The sequence below is a fragment of the Coffea eugenioides genome, chromosome 11 (assembly GCF_003713205.1).
Source record: "Coffea eugenioides isolate CCC68of chromosome 11, Ceug_1.0, whole genome shotgun sequence".
NCBI classification, from domain to species: Eukaryota; Viridiplantae; Streptophyta; class Magnoliopsida; order Gentianales; family Rubiaceae; genus Coffea; species Coffea eugenioides.
Window position 1 is genome coordinate 50,878,262 of NC_040045.1, and position 20,572 is coordinate 50,898,833.

At 38.4% G+C, this 20,572-nt stretch overlaps 4 protein-coding genes across 4 annotated transcripts; 1 reads left to right on the forward strand and 3 right to left on the reverse strand.

Moving 5' to 3' along the window:
- Nucleotides 1-4,246, forward strand: LOC113753964 (B3 domain-containing protein Os01g0234100-like). Its single transcript, XM_027298243.1, has 8 exons — nt 1-90; nt 194-432; nt 522-620; nt 1,510-1,541; nt 1,633-1,792; nt 1,886-2,092; nt 3,041-3,134; nt 3,250-4,246. Exons 2-8 carry the CDS (start codon nt 196-198, stop codon nt 4,002-4,004), a joined length of 1,584 nt encoding a protein of 527 aa, XP_027154044.1. The 5' UTR covers nt 1-90; nt 194-195; the 3' UTR covers nt 4,005-4,246.
- Nucleotides 4,247-5,498: 1,252 nt separating this feature from the next.
- Nucleotides 5,499-6,749, reverse strand: LOC113754374. The gene is made up of 2 exons (XM_027298775.1): nt 6,101-6,749; nt 5,499-5,766 (listed from the first exon to the last, which is right to left on the reverse strand). Exons 1-2 carry the CDS (start codon nt 6,627-6,629, stop codon nt 5,753-5,755), a joined length of 543 nt encoding a protein of 180 aa, XP_027154576.1. The 5' UTR covers nt 6,630-6,749; the 3' UTR covers nt 5,499-5,752.
- Nucleotides 6,750-15,238: 8,489 nt separating this feature from the next.
- Nucleotides 15,239-15,753, reverse strand: LOC113752849 (probable calcium-binding protein CML31). The gene is made up of 2 exons (XM_027296896.1): nt 15,553-15,753; nt 15,239-15,439 (listed from the first exon to the last, which is right to left on the reverse strand). Exons 1-2 carry the CDS (start codon nt 15,751-15,753, stop codon nt 15,239-15,241), a joined length of 402 nt encoding a protein of 133 aa, XP_027152697.1.
- A 2,420-nt stretch (nt 15,754-18,173) lies between these two features.
- On the reverse strand, nt 18,174-20,094 carry LOC113753988 (protein DETOXIFICATION 49-like). The gene is made up of 2 exons (XM_027298284.1): nt 19,869-20,094; nt 18,174-19,793 (listed from the first exon to the last, which is right to left on the reverse strand). The coding sequence occupies exons 1-2, from the start codon at nt 19,980-19,982 to the stop codon at nt 18,360-18,362; spliced, it is 1,548 nt and encodes a 515-aa protein (XP_027154085.1). The 5' UTR covers nt 19,983-20,094; the 3' UTR covers nt 18,174-18,359.
- Between the last annotated feature and the right edge of the window lie 478 nt (nt 20,095-20,572).

A 20,572-nucleotide genomic window follows, 5' to 3' on the forward strand; every position in this document is an offset into this window, starting at 1 on the left:
CCCACGCACCACGGCACCCACATCTTCCCAGGTTTCGATTTTACCTTTCCTCTGCTCTTCCCTTCCCACATTCATTTCTTCTTTGCACAGGTAACAACAAATCTGCGACAAAAGTACACCTGAATACGACTAATCCTCCTGTTTCTCGGTTCCATTTCTATTTATGTTGGGTTAAAGTTTTGATTTTTAACAGATATGAGGTTGAAGATAAAGCCAGTGCAGCCAAGTCCAAGTCCTGAAGTCCAATATCAAGAAAACCACCAGGTTACTGCTGATCAAGAAGTCCTGAAAACAGAGGCTGTGGAGGAAGAAGGACAGGCCTGCGGATGGCTTATCCCTGATGGAAACAATCCCATGATTTCCAACTCTGAAAATAACAAAAATAACCCGCCTGAATTATCTCCAACCACTACTCCTGTTCCCCAGTACCTGGTCTCTATTCTTTTAACCTTTCTGCTTCTGTTTGTTCATATGTTTGTCGATTTGCTCTAATCGGTGGTAGATCTGGTTCATCTGTCCAGGGGAAAAGGAAGAGGAAACCCAAGGAGTTGATAGATGAGATATCACCTATTATCGTAAGAAGGAAGAAGAAGCAGCCTTCTGTTTCCAAATCTGAACAAGTGAGATGTCATCCTGTTTATCTATTTTAGTCTGTTTCCGTCAACTGTTTGGCAATTTTTGAGAAGGGTGGCAACTTCCTTTCTTTCTTTCCCATGGATTAATTACTGAACTCTCTACCTTCCTAGAATATCCCATGCCCGATACTAACTAAAGATCCACGAGCTGTGTTCTTTAACATTTTGTTTTTGGTTCTTATTCATGAACTTCTTTGAGAAAAATAAGGAACCTTTTATCATAGTTGACATGTCGAATAGTTTACTGACCAAAATTATGTCTGTGCGTCCTCTCATAAATAGAATGTAGGTGGCCTTGAATGCAAACATGTATTAGGCACAGTAAGTCTTAAGCCGAGTAATGGTTTGCTCAATTTCAAGTTTTCGTGGTCTACTTGATCAGCTTGGACTCAACAAAGTGGAAACATGGTTGAGTTTCAAGCAAGGCTTATGTAGCTTTTAAGTTTGTCAACTAATTTTAAAACCTACTTGAAGATTTTTTTTGGTTCTGTTATAGCTTCTTTGTCCCCTCATAATCACCCATGATCATGAGGAAACTCTATGTGGCTTGGATCAATCAAGGTATAAATATAATTCCACTTGTCGTTTTAATTTTCTCATCTGCCCCATGGGTTCTGTACTCCTCTTTTGAGTTTCCTGTCCCTCCCTTACTAATCAGAATTTATTCCATAGTATACATACTAGAACATCTTGGTTTTAGGTCAGAATTGATAGGTAGATTTGTATGTTTTTGCAGCTTGTCATGGAATGTCCCTAAAGCCCTATGTTTTTTGCTATGCCATACTGCCAATGTATCTTCGTTGTGGTGTTTCCTTTATTATTCTTGCTTAATGGCAATTATTGATATGAAAATCTGATGGTCTACGCATAGCAGGCAATAACTGATGGTGGAGGAAAACATGTGAGGTTGGTTCAGTTCTTAAATTTCTCAACTTCGCTTATTAACCTTTTATGCTTATGCTGAAGTCAGAATGGCTTGTTGATTTATGTAATGCAGTAAACAGGAGAAGTCTGCAGATGCTGGGTCTAGGAACCCTGTCCAAGTGAAGCCAGCTACCATGATTCGAGCAGAGGAGGTTCAATCAAGTTTAGGGAATGAGTATCCTAGCTTTGTAAAATTGTTGGTTAGATCGCATGTTGGTAGTTGTTTTTGGATGGTAAGCTTTGCTTTAAAGGATTTAATTTAATACACTGCAATTAATCCTTTGGATTGGCAATGGACTTTTGGTTATATAATTACTGTTGTTCAGGGCCTTCCTGTGCCATTTTGTAAGACGCATCTACCAAGAAAGGACACTGCAGTGGTTCTTGAAGATGAAAGTGGGGAACAGTTTGAGATTAAGTACATTTCAGAAAAGACAGGACTAAGTGCTGGATGGAGAAAGTTTGTTGCTGCACACAAGTTGGTGGAGGGAGATGTCTTAATCTTCCAATTAATTGGGCCTACGACATTCAAGGTGCAAGAAACTGTTTCTGCTTAAACTCTTATGTTGCGTGAAATCTGTTGCTTAATCTTCTATCGACTTCAAACTTTACTTGTTTATAGAGAACGATGTGATATTAAGCCAAAAGCATTGATCCCATAATAGGTGATCTCCATCTTGTTTTCTAAGAAATTTGTAGCGCATGGTGGTGTACATAGTGATAAAATTTGTATATCAAACATGATTTTATCTTAATAAAAATAGTGCATGTGGCATTGGAAGCAAAACTATTAGGCAAGGACACAGGTGTGTGCCATATGAGAGCAGCCATTTAGCACGGGCAATGAAGGTATAAATAAACATGAATTTTGACTGCTTCTTTCTCTTCTATTTTATTTGCATTTTCCCTTGAGGAAACTTGGACCAGGTTGCAAATCTATCAGAACTTGGAAAAAACTTTTTGTTTAGTTATGGAAATGTTTTTGACAGTTTTTAAGTCCAATTATGCATCTTGTGCGATATTGGAAACCTGCATGTCTTTGAGTCCATCAATATGCAAATAAAACATCTTTTACCTTCCAATTTATGACATCCTTCCCCTTATTCCTGCTCCTTGAAGAAATGGAGACAAGACTGGGACCAATTTTAGATGTTTCTCTAATGTTCTTTTAGCTACATAGATGTGATAATGGTGTTTATTCCATTTTGAAGCTTGAGCTCAATTTGATTTCAACTACGCTCTATGATCAGAACAAACCCCAAGCCCAAAGAAAATAATAAAGGAGACAGTATATTTTCCGACTAAGGAAAAGGTTATAGTATCGTTTCAGATTAAAGCAAGCTTTTCTGAGAAAAGCTTATCAGCTCATGTCCACCAAATAAGTCCTGGCAGATATGAGCAGACGAATATTTATTTCATAGATGACCATGTTGTTTTCAAGCTGTGCATATTTTTCTGTTCATGTGCTTTCTCGTCTGCAGGTCCTTGTAATAAGGGCTAATGATCTGACTGAGGTTGATGGTGCTCTTAGCCTTTTAAATCTGGATACACTTGCAAAACAAAGTGATGCAATTGGTTAGTCAATAATCTGTTGAATAATTTAATTTTATTGTGTCACAAGCTTCTGTGCTAATTATTTATTGTTTTCTGGCATCATGGAATTTTCAAATTATGCAATAAATTCAAAAAGTGGAGGGAAATGTAGATCTTCAAAACAAGAAAAAAAAGCGTCCAAAATCTCTTCCTTTGACTGTGGTGCAAAAGAAGAAACAGAAAGCTGGCCTGTCAAGATCAATACTCCCGCATTTGGGACACCTGGAGGAACAATCTGGAAATGATAGTGATGAGGTGGCTTCAGAAGTTTTGGAGGGTTCCAAATTTTCAGCTGATGCTGTTCGTTTTAGGGACATTAAAGGCTTTGAGGAGTTCCGCATCATGGTGAATGGGGTATGCATAGATTCTGAGCTTCCTGAACATGTACGACGAAAGTATTATGAGCTCTGCTGCAGCAAGAATGTTTTTCTTCATGAACGTTTTCTCCCAGGGCTTCATTGTAAGTTGGCTGCTGGAATGATATTTGAAGCTGTCAATACCGCAGAAGCCATAAGAGCTTGCAAAGTGACCACCTCCCGAAAAGAATTTGAGAAATGGGAAAAGTCTTTGAGGTCCTTTGAACTTTTGGGCATGAATGTTGGATTTTTAAGAGCACGTATGCGCAGGCTGCTGAGTATGGCTTTCGAAGGTGAAGGGGCCTCAGAGGCAAAGAGGTACTGGGAGGCTAAAAATGCACGAGCTTGCACTGAAGATGAGATCAGAAATCTTGAAGCCAAGCTTGTAGAATTGAAGGCAACTTCTGAAAAATACGATGCTGAAATAGAGGCACTAAAGTCGAAGGCCGAGAGCTATGAGATACTGTTCCAGGAAGAGGTTAATGCTCCATGGTAATCATATTGATAGCTTGGTTATCTTGTGCATTTACCATGTGTTATATGCGGCATGGAGAAAGGAAGAAGAGCATAATATTATAAAGATGTGAATTTGCAATATAAATCCTACGTAGAAGTACTGAGAGTAGTTCATCAGCTCTTTAGATCTAGTGAATCTTTTGATGAAGATGTTTGTAATACATGGGTTGTTACTTTGTTAGACCGTGCATGGTAGGGACAATCAATCATATTACAGCCACATCCATCCTCCCCCAGCTCACCCCAACAACAACAAAAACACGTTTCTTGTTAAGAAGGAAAGGGTCATGGATGCGGCAGCTCCATTCAGATTTAGTGGTATCACCAGGCCGGTGCGTCTTCTGAGACTGAGGGCTTAGGTAGCTGATAATAATCAAAAGACAATAGTAATATTTGTCACCTTTCGGTTAAGGTAGGGTGGCGGGTTTTGGGACATTGTTCGTGTTTTTGCAGGCGAAGCACCGGATGGATCAGCCTTATGCCTTTTTGTCTTTCTGGTAATTTACCTGTTTCCCTTGACTGGTTCTTCGTTTTCAGGCGTTAGGTCTGTGACACGGTTTGCCCGATAAAGATTACAGGGATTCATATACTCCTCTTCGCCTTCACTGACTAATGAACTTCTCTTAGTATTGGTAGTTCACATCTGTTCCACATTAGTCTTTGGAAGGACCAGACAAATGTAGAAAAAGCCTCCAAAGAGTTTGGGAGGACGGTTAAGTAGAAAAAGCTTTAAAGGATTAGGAATTTTTACGGTCAAAGAGGAGAGTGAAAACAAAGAGAGGGAAAAAGAAAGGACGGAGATAGGCCAAGATTTCGTCAGGGACGCGAACCGAGCAAGAAGGTTCTTGAGCCACTACTGGTGGTGCTTCCACGACTAGCTAGTACTTTGACCGGTGACAAAACCGGATTTACAGTGGAAGTTACGCCCATTTGCACTTTGTCAGATGTGGGACTAGTTAATAGTAGTTTTATTAATTGGAACGAATTTTTCGTACAACATGTTATTGTTGTGTGCTTCTCGACGCGATTTTGTGCCACAGATTCACAGCTGTGGCTTAGCTGTCATGTTGACTGCCAGAGAGTCGCTTCTCCTGCACTTGCACTGCCACCTCTTGAGTTCTTTAATCATTAGCATTTTCCATTGTTCTGGAAAACCCCCGGCGGTTGATACCCTTTTTAGAACTTTTCTTTTTTTGATTAGTTACTAACTGCAATGTAATTAAGCTCTAATACTGCACTACCAGGACACATTTCCTCCCATCAGGCCTTTTCTTCTTGCATAAAAACGAAATGCTAGCTCAATTCTAATCCCAGAAGCTTAAAAGCACATGTTGCAGAAGGAAAGTGCTTAAGCTTGACAGAGCAAAAAGCGCTTTTCAACTGCAAACAATAATAATACTAAATACTTTCTGTACAGAAAGCAGCCGAAACAACATCAATCTTCTGCACAGAAAAAAGAGAGAGAAGAAAGATGAAATGGGAACTCCAAAACCACGGATAACATGTTAAATCCAATTGCACTAAAGTACTTGCTACAAATGCAACAATCCAACCCGAACCCCGGCTAATACTACCAAATTCATGATGAAATGATGGACTCAATTTTAGTACAATGTCGGCCTACAAACCTCCATTACTGACTACACTACAGCACCCTAATAGTACAACGTTGTCATCATCCACTACAATCGAAGCTGATCCTCGTTCATCTGGGAACCTGACCCTCCATCATTCACCATTTCCTGCAACTCAACACCGTCTTATGTATCAGAACCGGTCACGTTATTTCAACTGTAAGTGTAAACTACTCAAAACCAATGCAAGGATATTTTCTATAACACTTTTTCTGGGTAAGTGAGAACGGTGAGAAGACTCTGTTTCAAAACGAAAAGAGCAAGAGACTCTTTTTTTACTACTACCGGAAGAAGGAAAAGACCCTTCTCCTACCCAGAACGATGATATTTTATTAAAAAAAGAAAGAAAGATAGAACACTTAACCGCGAGAATATATCCGAATCTCAACAAATGAAAGCGGGCCTGAAAAAGCAAAGAAGAAAGACTCTTTGACAAATGTACCTGAATGAGCTTCGTCTTGAGCGAAAGCAGACCTGGACCCTTCAGCCTTGTCAATTTTTTTAGATCCAATGTGAGACTTTTTAAGGCCGAGGAAGCCCTTCCACCTGGTACTGGAGCTCTTGGGAGGCCTCAACGAGAAAATATCATCTTCGTCGTCTTCTTCTTCAACTTGTTGCAGCTCATCCCTGAGAGTAGTTGTTTTCTGGAACTGACGGGTGCCGCAATTTTCTTTGAGGGGCAGCAGCCTGCCTTGAGAGAAGAGCTCATCAGCACTCATCATGGAATAGTTGGACACAGAGAATTCGAAGTCTGAAGAAACAGGGGCATCCCTGTAGGTCCTCACCATGTGGGGACGATGAGAAGTAGAATGACTGGTGATGGAGGAGGAGGAGGATTCAATGAAGTCATTGGAGAAGGAGATCCTGGGGCTGATGATGGTAGTAGGAGGAGTATTGGGAGCCCCAACCCCAAGAGGTAATTTGCTGTGCTGATCGTTGCTGTTCTGGTTGTACATGTCTAAGCATGCCATGGAACGCTAACAACTCACAACCAACAACATAAAAACATCAAAAATGAAAAAAAAGGGTGGGGAAATTCAATTCAAGTTTGGTCAAGCGAAGTGAAAGAAGCCCTATGGTTCTACACCTAAATAAATCATCCAATGGGGGTTGATGGGGTTTTTTCTTATGGGGAGGCGGGGGTGGAGGGTGGGTGGGGAAACAGGGGACCTACCTTCCTCTTCTGGGGCGCTAGCACAGTACCACGGCAGCGTCTCACCAATTCAAGATGCTTGTATTTATATCCAACAGGAAGGTGACTGCCCTTGGAAGCAAAACAGGGAATTTCAGTTTCACCCCTTGAAAATTTCAGAATTCTTTCTTTTGCACATGAGGGAAACCCTCCCTACGTCGTATAAGCCTTTTTTTTTTCTTTCAAGAAATTAGAGAGTATCAAAATATTTTTGCATAAACATAAATGAGTTAATTGGGTCTTTAAAAAAATTGTTAATTGGTGGGTCTTTCCCAAAAATTTATAAACGAAGAGTCCTATGAGCTTTTAATAAACGACGAGTCCACCTTGAAAGACTTGTGTCATCCTAAACTTGAATAAAAAGAAAGATATCTAACTATAGAGTTTTGCTTATAAATTATGTCGTCAAAATTGAACTACTTCATTAAAATCATGATTTCTTTTGATCTGTCAACTAAAGTCTTCGATTTCGACTGAATTTTATCAAGTGATATATAAGTTGACAATGAAGCATGATTTAGTTGTTAAGATATTTCACCTATAATCAAGAGATCGCGGGTTCGAATTATCAATGGAGCAAGTGAAAGCGGATTTCTTGTTTTAGGGGGGACAAGTACAAATTGACAGGAAACAAGGTGGGCATTGGCAAGGAAAAAGAATACTATCTAAACAAGGAAGGTAGGTTTAATGTTTTCTGGACAAGGCGATCATGTCAAGATGTGATGGCAATTGTCATTGCATGATAATTTGGCATTGAGTGATGATAGTGAATTGATGGCCGATTCCAAATCTTGGATTAGAATCCAGGGCTCCTGGTCAAGGGTTTGGACTGCTCGTGGGATTGAAGCCAATCTGTCATTTCATTACCACTACCGTTTTAGTGCTTCGTGCCGGACATTCTGTGCATCTTTTGGATCTTTCATGCACTCGCTTTTAGCTTGGCGAACTCAGAATTCAGATAGTAACAACACCAGTACTATAACAATTCTGGTGCAAGTAGTCTGTCCTCTTTGTAGCATTTTGACCAGCATCAGCATCACATGCTTCACATTCTATTATTGTTTTCTGTTTTCTTTTCTTCTTCTTTTTTTTTTTTTTTCGAATACGCAACTACTATTTGGCATTGCGTTTTAAACGAAATCATTCACTCAGATTCTCCTATCCTTTAACTAAGAAACGAGAACAGGCATATCAACTGGTCGACTTTGAGCTTGTGGCAATGCAACCTAGTTTTGAAACGTGGAAGAACAAAAGATGTGCTACTCTTAAAATACTGCACCGTTGCCCTTTAAATGCAATTTAAGAAGATGAACATTATTGGCATGTGTTTTTGAGATATATAACCCAGTGCTGGTGGCAACCGGGATTCCTGCATGTTTACACTCCAAGGGAAGAGCCAAAAGCAGAAAAGGAAATTTAAAAAAAAAAAAAAATTGGGAAGAAGACAAGAATGCACATGTTAGCATTGATTCATCATACATGCAAAATCGAAAACTAAAGGGAGGGGTGGGGTGGGGCTCCTCTCATCTCATCCCTATCTCAATTCTCATGCAAGAATGAATAATAGTAGTGATAATAATGCAATGTGGCAGCAGCAGGCGGAGGGTCGACAGAGATTTAATGAGTGAGCTAGTATAAATTGGTAAAAACTGGGACGATTTATGAACATGTGATGGATCGGGTACCCAGTTTTAGGCTGGCGCCTGGCAAGTGTAACAGTTTCCATTGCTGGCGAGTAATAAAGCAATTGAAATAGTAAGACGCTCGCATTCATTTCTTGATGACTTTAAAATTGAAATGTATCAGATGTTTTTGACTGAGCCTTTTTTTGTGTTCTTCTTTGCTTTGTACTATTACGCATTCATTTTGGAAAATTTGTAAGTAGAGAGAGAGAGAGAGAAGATAAGGGTGACAAAATTGGTGGCAGGACCAGAAGCCAGAAATCCCACCATCTACAAAGCAAAGATGCCTGAGGCCCTGAACTGAAGGAGAAGAAAGGGGAATCACAACACAAAGATCAGGCCATGGAAGGCACAGCACAAGCGCAGAGGCTGCTGGCATAGTAGTTGTTTGAATAGTGGGATACTGGCACCATGGTATGCAGTGGGCTTGGTTGACTGAGCTTTGACTTTCCAAGTCATCACATTAGAAAATGGTGAGCTGGTCGGGATACTGACGGGTCGGCGGGATCACGTGCATTTTGGATTTTAAGACAAAAATGGAATTACTAAATCAGTCCGTCACATTTCAGGGCAAAAAAAAAAAAAAAAAAATTTTTCCGTCGTTATTCATGTTTAAAATTAGTCAAAATAATCTCTTGGATATAAAAATTTTGCACACTTGGTCCCGATGTTCATTTTTGCTCAATTTTCTAGCCAACAAATGCACGGCTACTTCATGCGCCCATGATTTTTTTAAGGATAAAGTGGGAATAAAATTTGTTTCCCTTTACCAAAAAAAAAAAATAAAATTATACATGACCTCCCATTACCCTCAATTTTTATCCATCAAACTCTATTTCTAATTCCCAACCACCAAACCCCAATTCTCAATAACAAAGCTTTTAGCAAGTTCACAAAAACTATATATTACGGTATTTAGATAAGAATTTACACAATCATCCTTTTATTTTATCAAAGTGGTACATAAAGTCACCATAGTCAGATCAAATGGGTTGAAGCTTTACTTTCCTGCTTTGTTTGCCATCCTTCTGAAATTATATTATCATGTGTATTGATTCACAGGTACTTCTCAATCGCTTTTATCCTTTTTCAATCAAATCCTGTGCCATTTTCTTCATCGCCTTTTGTGAAGGTACACGCACCAAAGTTTTGTTATTGAGAATTGGGTTTAGTTACTTCGAATTAGAAATAGGGTTTTAGTGGTTTAAAATGGCGGAAGGAGTCGTAATGTGTGTGTGTGTTTTTTTTTTGTTTGATGAAGGGATACAAATTTTATATCTATTTTGCTTTTGTAATTATGGGCAATGAGCTAGGCGCGTGTTTTTTTAGTAGAAAACTGAGCAAAAATAAGCTTTGGGATCAAAAGGGAAAATTCTTTATATATGAGGGACTATTTTAACTTATTTTAAATGTGAGGGATTAAAAAAGTTTTTCTCCAAAATATGAGAGACCAAATTGACAATTTTCGCTTCTTTTATCTATGAAGAGGAAAATAAAGATAGTGACATGTATAATGAGATCTACATAGCTTGCCCCCAAATAACAAAAAAGGGTAGAGATAATTTCAGAAACATCCCCTAAAGTATTTAACAATTTCATTGAACATTTATGCGATTTTAACATTCCTTGGCCGTACGACAAGACATTCCTAACCACCTTACGAACATTTTAAGTCAGTTTAATCCCTTACTAAATTCCAATTTTCATATAACGTAATTAAGCAATTTAAATTTAATTTCTTCTCCCTTCTTTTGTTGCCTCTCTGTCTAATCTCCAACCACTTTCCCTCTTTCTTTTTAAAGCCGATCAACAAGAGAAAATTACAAATTTTGAATATTATCACACGAATCTCTAATGAATCGATAATTAGATGTGTTATTTAGCAATGGAGAAAGCGCCCATCAGATTCAATTTCGTCTGCGCTCCCTTTTGAAAATTATGTGTCGGTAAGCATTAATTTGAGTAATAAAGAGAAGAAAACTTGAAGAGGACTGCAGTTTCGAGAGTTCTCCACGGCGGTGAGTTTAGGGCTAGTCAAAGGAACTTGAATATAGACCGTTGTTTAGAGTACGGATTTGGGCGATTTATGCTGTTTTGAGGCTTTTGGGGTTTGAGGTATGATTGCAGAGATCAGCACTGTGGTGGGCAGAGAAAACGGCGCCGTGGTGGTAGCATGCTGATGTCATTCGCCCAAGAAGATGAAAACAGAATAATAAAAAGAAAAAGAGGTCAAGGATGAGAAAGAGGTAGGTGGAGGAGTGAAATTGGAAAAATATTTTTTGGTGAAGCATGCTTTTTTTTTTACAAAGGTTGAGGCCAGAGAGATGGCTTGCGAAGACATGAATGACTAATACGTATTAATTTAAGCAACTACTCTGACAATGGTAAACATTAATTCTGTAGAACTTCCACATGTACTGGAGAAGTACATAGAAATTGAAAATTATTGAAAATTATCTCCAACGGTTAAAATGATTCTCCTCCCCTCATCAGAGGTATGGAGTCATCGCTGAACTAAAACATGGCTAACTATATAGGATTATTATTTGTAAAAATTTACTTGATTTGATTGTGTCGTAAATGCATTCTTCAATCTTGCATATAACACGTCAAAAAAGTATTACACTATGTAAAAAAAAAAAAAAAAAATCCCAGATAATTTGCTATCCAAAAAGGGACTAACCACTCGTTTGGTCAAGGGATATGAGACTAAAAAATGGGTTTTAAGAGTTAATGAAAGTGATTGTTAGAGTTTCTATGGAAATAAATCTATAGGTTTCAACAACTCCCTCCCTCTGATCTTCTGTCTGGTTCTTATTTGCCTCCCAACTCCAGCCACGCACTTCCTCTCTTCCTCGCCCTCAGCCATCACTTTGACCCCTTTTTCATCTCCAGTTCCCTATCACTCCATGCAATACTACTACTTCGCCCCTTACCTCTCCTATCTTACAAGACAGTAGTCGGTGCCAAAGAGATAGGATAGGAAATCAGGGAAAAACAAAAAAGATAAGGAGTGGTTTATTAATTTGTATCTACAATGAATTTGGATGTTGAAAGTATAGGAACCCCACAAATATGGAGTCTATCCTGCCGCCTAACTTGCAATAGATCAGTTTATTCCCAAAGAAAAATGTTGAAGAAGTGGCAGATTTAGCAAGGGTAACTGGTGGTTTGTGGAGGCTGTCTATGTTTTAGGTGGCAGGACGGTTTGGTAAAGGGGGACGAAAACGAGAAGAGAAAATCAGAATAAAGAAAATCTAAAAATAATAATATTTAATTCTAAAATCCATTCCTAATGGTGTATCGTGTATAGTGCGAAATTTCCGGCATACATTAGGAAGGCAGCTGATGCGGCACGAGCAGGGCTCGTTCTTTCTCGATCTTTTTAAATTTTAAAAAATAAAAATGTACGAAAAGGAGTGAGTTTCAGGTACGGCTTTTTCATACTGTGGATAAGTGAGATTAGCGCAAAAGCTTAACCAAATAGTTCAACAAAGCTTATACAAAGAGGGGAAAAAAAATTTATCAGGACAAATGAAATTGAATCCAATTTGCTAGTCTTTATCAAACTGTACAGACGTCTTCATTTGCTGAATTCATGATAATCTTAGCCAGAGGATAGGAATAATTTTTTTAAAAGAAAAAATAAATGGAGCTTCGATGATTATTACTTGCGTTGACCTAAGAAAACAACGACAAAGTAGTGTATTACTAAGAAGAGAAGAGAAGGTAATACAGATTTGAAAGTAGGAAGCTAAGATTAACAAGCATGTGGGAAGAATATATAAAGAAATTGGCGTAGGATTACCTAGCAAAGGCTGAAAACTGCAAACAACTGTCCAGGGTAGTTAATCTGTTTTTGATGCCTGAAAGAGGAGTCAACAAAAGGAAATTAATATGTTGCAGTAATGCATGGTTGTCATTCACATGCCTTAAAAAGCTTTTCTCTCACATATAATAGCGACTAGCAAGTTTAGCCATGAACCCGTATTTTTTTTTTTTTTAATTTTACTGTGTGTTTAAGAAACAAAAAGTGTTATTAATCCCGGTTCCAAATTAAAGGAAAAAAATTTTGTGGAATCTTTAGCAGTAAAAATTTACTGTTAGACACTTAAAAAACACTTCCAATGCAGTGCTCACACTTTGTACATAATACAGTACCACCAATGTCTTTGCATGATGGGCTGAATAGGGATATATGCCCTCAGCTCAAAATGACCCCTACGCATTTATAAACTAGATTGAGTGCATTCCCATTCCTACTGGGAACGTTAATGGAGTCGGACCAACCCGAGTTTAGCCTGTTTGGCTCGATAAAAGATAAATGAGTCTAAACTTTAATTGGGCGAGAAATTTCCAATTTTGTGATGAATTTTAAAAAAGTTCTATAAAATGGGTGATTTTGGTGAGGGAATCCGTCGGGGGGGGGGGTCTTCGCATTTGCGGAATGCGAGCTCAATAGAGCACAGAAAGTATAAGTAAATTTTTTTTTCCGGAGATCAATAGAGCTCGCATTCCACGAATGCGAGCTCAATAGAGCTCCCAGTATAATTTAATTTTTTTTGCTTTTTTTTTGGGAGCTGGAGAATTTTTTCCAGAAAATAGTAAGAGCTAAATGCGAGCTCCTAAATGTTTTCTTTAAAAATTTTTCAAATAGCTCGCATTTGATAAATTTGACCTCCAAAAATTGTATTTAATTTTTTTGTTAGATTTCGCATTTATAAGTATGACTTTCAGAAAATTAAATTCAAACTTGCTAGAAAAAAAAATTTAAAATGAAATTTACGAGCTCAAAAAAAATGTAAAATTAAATGTAAATGTTGTTTGTTTTGTAGAATTTGCCTTTACTAAAATGCTGTCGGTAGTAAAATCTTATTTTAAAATCTCTACTAAAATCTTATATTTCGGAGAAATGTTAGAGAAATTTTATTTAAAAATCTGTAATTAGCAGAGGAATAAAATTTTTTTATTTTAAAACTTGCACGTGCAGAACCCAGCTCTGTTTTCTTTGTTTTGCTGTTCGACAGCTCTGTTTCTTTGTTTGACTCACTTTTCTGGTTTTTTTTTTTTTTCCAAAACAGACCTCGCATTCAACGAATGCAAAGACCCCATTTCAAGAACACTCTCCAAAAACCGCCCCAGTTGTAGAATGCCTTTTTTTTTTCATCATAAACTAAGAATTCACCCTTAATTGGGCCGAACAGAGTTTTAGCCTAAATATTAGGTTTAAACTAATTATGACCTAAGTTTGGGTCATACTAGGCTCATGTCCGATTAAAACGCAATCCATATATGAGTATAAGTATATATGTAAAATATATATAATAATATCCATAACTAGGCCTGTCAACGGGTCGGGTCTAGACCCGGATCCGGACCGGATCCGTGAAATTATTGCGGGTATGGGTAGGGATTTAATTCCGTTTCCCGGATCCGGATCCGGATTCGTTTTGTCAAACAAAAAAACGGGTCGGATACGGAATATAGTATTCCGACCCGTATTAGACCCGGATCCGGATATAAATGAATTAATAATTTAAAAAATATATATTTATCAATATAATTTGATTAGGGTGATGTATTTTAATAAAGTTAATTTGATTTCTTTTCTTATTTGGTTTTTTTTTTGCATTAGTTAGAAATTAGTTTACAAATATATTTTGTTCTCATTTTTATTAGAAATTATAAATTTTGATAAATTTGTTCGGGTAGACCCGGATCCGGATCCGGGACCCGCCGGATCCGGATCCGGAACATAGAATAAAAGACCCGTCGGGTAAACGGGTCGGATCCGGATCCGTCATAGTAATTCGGGTCCGGGTCCGGAATAATGAATTCCGGCCCGGACCCGGCCCGTTGACAGCCCTATCCATAACTTCTAATTATCTATACTATATATAAATGGAGACGAGGGGATTTGGGGTAAACAAAAATCTGTCATTTCATATACTTTCTAAACTACCCTTGATGGTGAGAGAACTTTTCGGTATAAATGAAAATCTATCTATCTTTGATAACTAACTACTACCAATATGATTTTTTTTACCAAGTAATATGTATTTTTTCACATACTATTTTTCAACTTATTAGTAAATCTTAATTTTAATCAACAACCACCAATTATGGTTATGAAAAACTACTAAATAACTAATTTTTATAACTTTTATTTTGATGCATTTTTTATATATTTTTTTTAAAATAGAAAACCAATTTTCTTGAAAATGATTCAATAAATATACTCAAAATATTTCACAATTTTTTTATTAGTTGCACACACATTAGTATGTGCCTTGAATACTAGTGCATATTACGACATAAAATGTAAATAATTTATATGTAAATTTTTATTAATTCATAATTATAAAGTATATATTGTATATAATTATGTATTTAATTATAGTTTGGGTCAAATCTGATTTGAGGCCAAAACTCACATAATAGTGGGGGCTGAACTCGAGTACTTTTAGCATGGTTTGAAACCTGAGATCCATATACTTTGTGAACCGAATTTGAATTCATTGAAACATGGGTCAAAAAGTTCGATTGACACCCTAATCCCCGCATACCAGAAAAAGTGTGCAGAGAAATCCCATCCCCAAACCCAAAAAAAAAAAAAAAAAAAAAAGTAAACCGGGGCGGTGGTGGGGTGTTGAAGGAAGAAAAAGACGCGAGTCCAGGTTAATTATTAAGGAACCAATTATAGTCATTAAGATGGGGAAAGGTTCATGGTACGCGTCATCGACATCATGAACTCGGCCATGTTAATGAATCCATCCTCATAAGCATCCACTCCCCTTTTATCATTTTCCTGGACGCCTCCAGGCTCGACTTTTCGCCAAGCCTTCTCATCACCTCCGACAATCCCTCCGCGCTCATTTTCCCGTTTTGAAGGAAGAAAAAGACATGACTGCAGGTTAGTTATTAAGGAACCAATTATATATATATATATATATAGTAATTAGGATGGAGAAAGGTTCATGGTACGCATCATGAACTCGTCCATGTTAATGAATCCATCACCATCAGGATCCTCGACTTTTCTCCAAGCCTCGTCATCACCTCCGACAATTCCTCCGCGCTTATTTTCCCATTCCCGTCCAAAATCAAATACTCGAAAGGCACCTTGAAGCCTTTCACGCCAGCTCCTTTAGCCCTGTGGACTTTCGTGAACTCTGCAAAGTCGATACATCCATCTCCGTCCGAATCAGCGACCTTGCCCATCTCGGACTCTTTTGCTATAATATTTGATCTTTCCTCCCGTAACCCTGAGTGCTAACTTGTATTCTTCCTCGGAGATTTTCCCATCTTTAGTTGCGTCAAACTTGTTAAAAAAGCTTCGTAACTCCTCCACCTTTGGATGGAAAACTTTTGACGTTACATTTGGCTTCTGTCTAATTTGGTGATCTTTTGTTGTAGAAATTCGGGATTGCTTAGGTGAAGAGCGACTCAAGACGACGTGTTGAAACTTGAGAAAGCTCAAAGACGACATGGGGTTTCTTTCTTTTTTTTTTTTAATGATTAAATTGATCTTGCTCTCGTGCTCCAAGTTTTTGAATGATACTACAAAATTTAATCGCATTGCGGGCTAATATCTATTATACATAATCTAGCTCCAATGGGATCAGATAGATGCTGAGGACTTGATTTGTTCCCCTTTTTCTGAAATCGTTACACTAATTAGGCAATAAAAGCACGTTCTTTCCTGCAATGAGTTGGGCAGATAAAATTGCTTTTATTCCTGTTCTTGAATCGAGCGTTGTGGACCACGAACAAAATTCCGTTTTAGAAGTTGGATTAAGGATTTTGATAAAAAAGCACTTATAGGTATTAAAAGTACTTTTAAGGCGTTTCTTGAATACCACCTTATAAAATTAGGAGCAGAGCTTTTGGTGTGAAAAACACTTTTAATAGTAACAGTTTAAATTTGGTGCTTTTAGAGTAATTTTTGTGATGTAAAAAATAAAATATTAAATTTTATCATATATTATAAATTAAATAAAGAGCTAAATATAATTAAAAAATTTCAAATTATACATTATCATAATACAATAAGTACTTATTAAATTATTATTTGATTCCGCTGTCCACCCAGCCCCTCTTAGGGCCAACAATTTGCTACATTATTCCGCCATAACGCGTAGGTGCCTGCGTGCCTTTCCTTTCCACCAATGTCGAACTAGTGGTATTAGACTATCCATCACTTTGGCGTGGGAAGTTGCCTTCGGAATATCTCTTTATTTTTTTTCTTTTCGATTAACATGGGTAAGCTTTGTAATTAAGAATCGGAAGATCATGATAAAAAAGAAAGGTTCAAAGTGGAGACTAAAATAAGCTGGATGTACGATCCTATCGTTACATTTATGTCTTTGGAGTCTCAATTTAAGCAATAACTTGAATAAAACCATTTCCTCGGTTTGTGATCTTAAAATATTAAAACCATGAGACCTTGAGAACTTAAGCAACAGCATAACCTTAGGACCCTAGTTTTTTGCCTAGATTTTATAGTACAAGTTTTTTTAAAAAAATTTTGTTTGCAGTAACTTCTAAAAATACACAAAATTTTTTAAAAATATATATCTCAAAACACCCAAAAAATAAACATCCACCTTTTTCTTTTGTCACCACCATTCCACCTTAGGCCAACACCACTGTCGCCGTTATCACCACCTCACCGCCATCGCCTCTCCCTCTTCTCCTGTCTCCCTCATTCTCTTCGCCTCTCTTCTCCCTTCTCCTCCTTTTCCCCTTCCCCCTTCTTTTTTTTTTCTTTTTTTTCTTTCTCTCTCTTCTTTTTCCCCTCCTACTTCTTTCCTTTTTTCCTCCCTCCCTCCCTCTCCCCCCTGGCCGTTAATCTCACCCATCTCTTTTGCCTCAATCTGGACCAAATCGAGGTAGGAGAGGTGGGCGAGATACACAAGAATGGGGGAGAGGGAGGGAAGGAGGGAGGAAAAGGGAGAAGGGAGAAGGGAGAGGAGGAAAAGAAAGGAGAAAAGGAAAAAAATTAAAAAAAAAAAAAGAAGAAGAAAGAATAGCACTACCTGTTCTTTTGATTTTTACCACCCTTTTTCCATTTTCTGTGAAAATTAATAATGGAAACGGAAGGTACATAAAAAAAATGGAGTGTAGGTGTAATTTTGATGAATTTTAGTCAACAGAGGGGTTGCGGTCAACATTGGTGATAGCTAGCGGTGGCCGGAAACTCCATAATTGCTACTGTGTGGGCAAAGGAGGAAGAAGAAGAGAGGAAAAGAAGGAGAAAAATGAAAAAAAAAACAAAAATTGTTTAGTTTTTCTAAATCTGCAAATATACAAAAAAATTTCTACAGATTCTCCTGTAAAATTTTATACAAACACCTAAAAAACTATCAGAATTTATATTTGGTAATTATATGCATGCATTAGATTATTATTTTCTCTATATGCTGTTTACATTTTTAATAACACCAGTGGTTCTTTTGATTTTGACTACTTTTTATTCATTTCCTGTGAAAACTTATATCGGAAATGGAATTTACGTAGAAAAATGGAGTGGAGGGTATAATTCTGGTCAACAGATACATCGGTGGCCAACCACCAATGGCTGATGGTGGCCGAAAGCTCCATAGCTGCTGCTGTGTGAATAAAGGAGGAAGAAGAAGAGAGAAACTAAAATAAAATTTTATACAAACACTCAAAATACACACTTTATTAACATCAAAATTTTCCAAATGGATGCATATGGATATTAACAACACAACCCCATCATAATTTATATATGCATCACATTATGACTTTCTCTATCCGCTGGTTGAATTTTTTTTCCCATGCGAACATGGTCTGATTCAAAATCACACCGTAGACTCTTTTGCCTGACTTAGTTGACGGTCTTGATCATTCCATATTACGTATTCACCCCGAGATTCACGATCAGGATCAACTGTAATTCCAATCAACTCGCTCGCTCTATTTGCTTGATCCATCCAATCTGTTCCCCTCAGAACAAAAACCATCAGGACCGAACAGACGGCCTGGGCCACCAGTAGACCCAACCATAGGCCTAATAAGCCCTTTCCCAATCCAAATCCCGTGATGATTGCGAGAGGTAGCCCAACACCGTAGAAGGAGCCCAGATTAATCGTAGCACCCAACACCGGCCTAGCGCATCCCTTCAACACTCCACAACCGGCGGTCTGGGGGCAGTTTCCGAGCTCACAGAGGCCCAGCACCGGCATGGACAGGGCGGTCAAAGACAGAATGGCTTTGTCTTGTGTAAAAGCTCGTCCCCAAGCATTTCTGCATATTGTCACGAATGACATTGCAGCTATGCTTGTAAACACTGCACATGCTAATGCTACCAGGCACGAAATTCTTGCTTTGCTAGGATGGTTGGCTCCTAACTCATTTCCCACTCGAGTAGACACCGCTAAGCCCAAAGATGAAGGAAAAATGTAAACAAGAGAAGTTGCCTGCAAGAGAATTCCCATGGTTGCCACGACTTCGGCCGCATTTGAGAGCAAACCAGATAATAGAATCATCAACTCGTACCACCACCACTCTAAGCATACAGATACACAGCTGGGGAGTGCAAGGCTTAGAATCGGCTTCCACTGATTGAAGCATTGGAGGGACCACCCTGGCCATGATCTTTTATACACCCCAGAAAAGATTATGTAAAGAACGAGTGTTGCAAGGGTAGCGAAGTCTGTAATGGATGATGCCGCAGCAACGCCTCGAATGCCTAGGCCGAGCTTATGAATGAGGAGATAATTTACTGGTGCATGCAAGGCCAGAGAAAAGACAGCACTAAGGATAAGGGGCAGCGTTACATTCTGTGTCCTCAGAAAGATTTTGAGAGGGTTTATGATGGATTGGAATACAAGGTCTGGTATGCAGAATGCAAGATGGTTAGCTGCAACTGAAGATATATTTGAGTCTTGGCCACAAAAGACTAGTATTGGCTGGATGTTGAGCCACAAGAGGGAAATGGGAATTGAAGCGAACAAAAGAATGACGATTGTGCGTTGCAGGGTTTGACCCATGACTGACCACTGCTTAGCCCCACAGGCTTGAGAAGAGATGCCTTCCATGCCCATGGCTAAACCTGAGATGATGGAGTAGCCAGTGATGTTGGCTATGCCACTTGAAAGAGACCCCCCAGCCAGTGCATCTTTCCCCAGTCTTCCCATGAATAGCACTGATATCATGGATTTACCATAAACAAGCAGGCCGGTGATGATCATGGGAAAGGCTATGGTGTATAGCTTTTTAATCTCCTCAGCAACCTGAGAGATTTGTTGCGAGAGTAAGGGCAAGATATTCCAAAAAGAGCGATATAAGATGGATACACATTGGCTAACCTCTGGAAGGGTTGGCCTGGAACCGTGATGTTCGTGATCTGGAAAGCTTTCGTTCGACTTTGGGAGGCCATTAATATAGTCCACCAGTAGAGGAGCTGAAGTTTCTACAGCCATATCAGCTATTTATTGATCAAAACTTGTTTGCTTGAATTGAATGAGGAAAAGATATTTATACTAGTTAATTTTCAAAGAAGAAGAAAAGGACGACCATAATGAAAGATCAGATTGCTGTAACCGAAAAGAAAGATGGGCATGTAACTAGGGGGAGAGGGGTCTTTTGGAAACCTCGCTCCTGGAAGGGGGAGAGTAAAGTAAAAACAGGAATAAAGGCAACATCAATTAATTTCCCTCCCTTCGATCTTCTTACTACAGTCATGAATCATGATCAAAGAGATATCATCAGTGCCCAAGAAGACAATATGTATGTGAAAATGCGCGTGTTTGTTAAAGGAGTTTGGTGGTGTGCGAGTAAATTAGACGAGAGTGGGGATGAGAAGGTGTAAGGTGACCATGGAAGTCTTGTCCTATCTGGGAGTGGAAGGCATATCCCATCTAGTGTTACTTATACTAGTAGTTCCCAAATTCATCATCATTTTGCCTGGTTAGTCCGTGGCCATGCATGCAATTACCAATACTTGTGAAGCTGTCATCACCTCCTTGCAAGATTTTGTGTGTCATCATCATCATTAACAACAGCTTCTTAC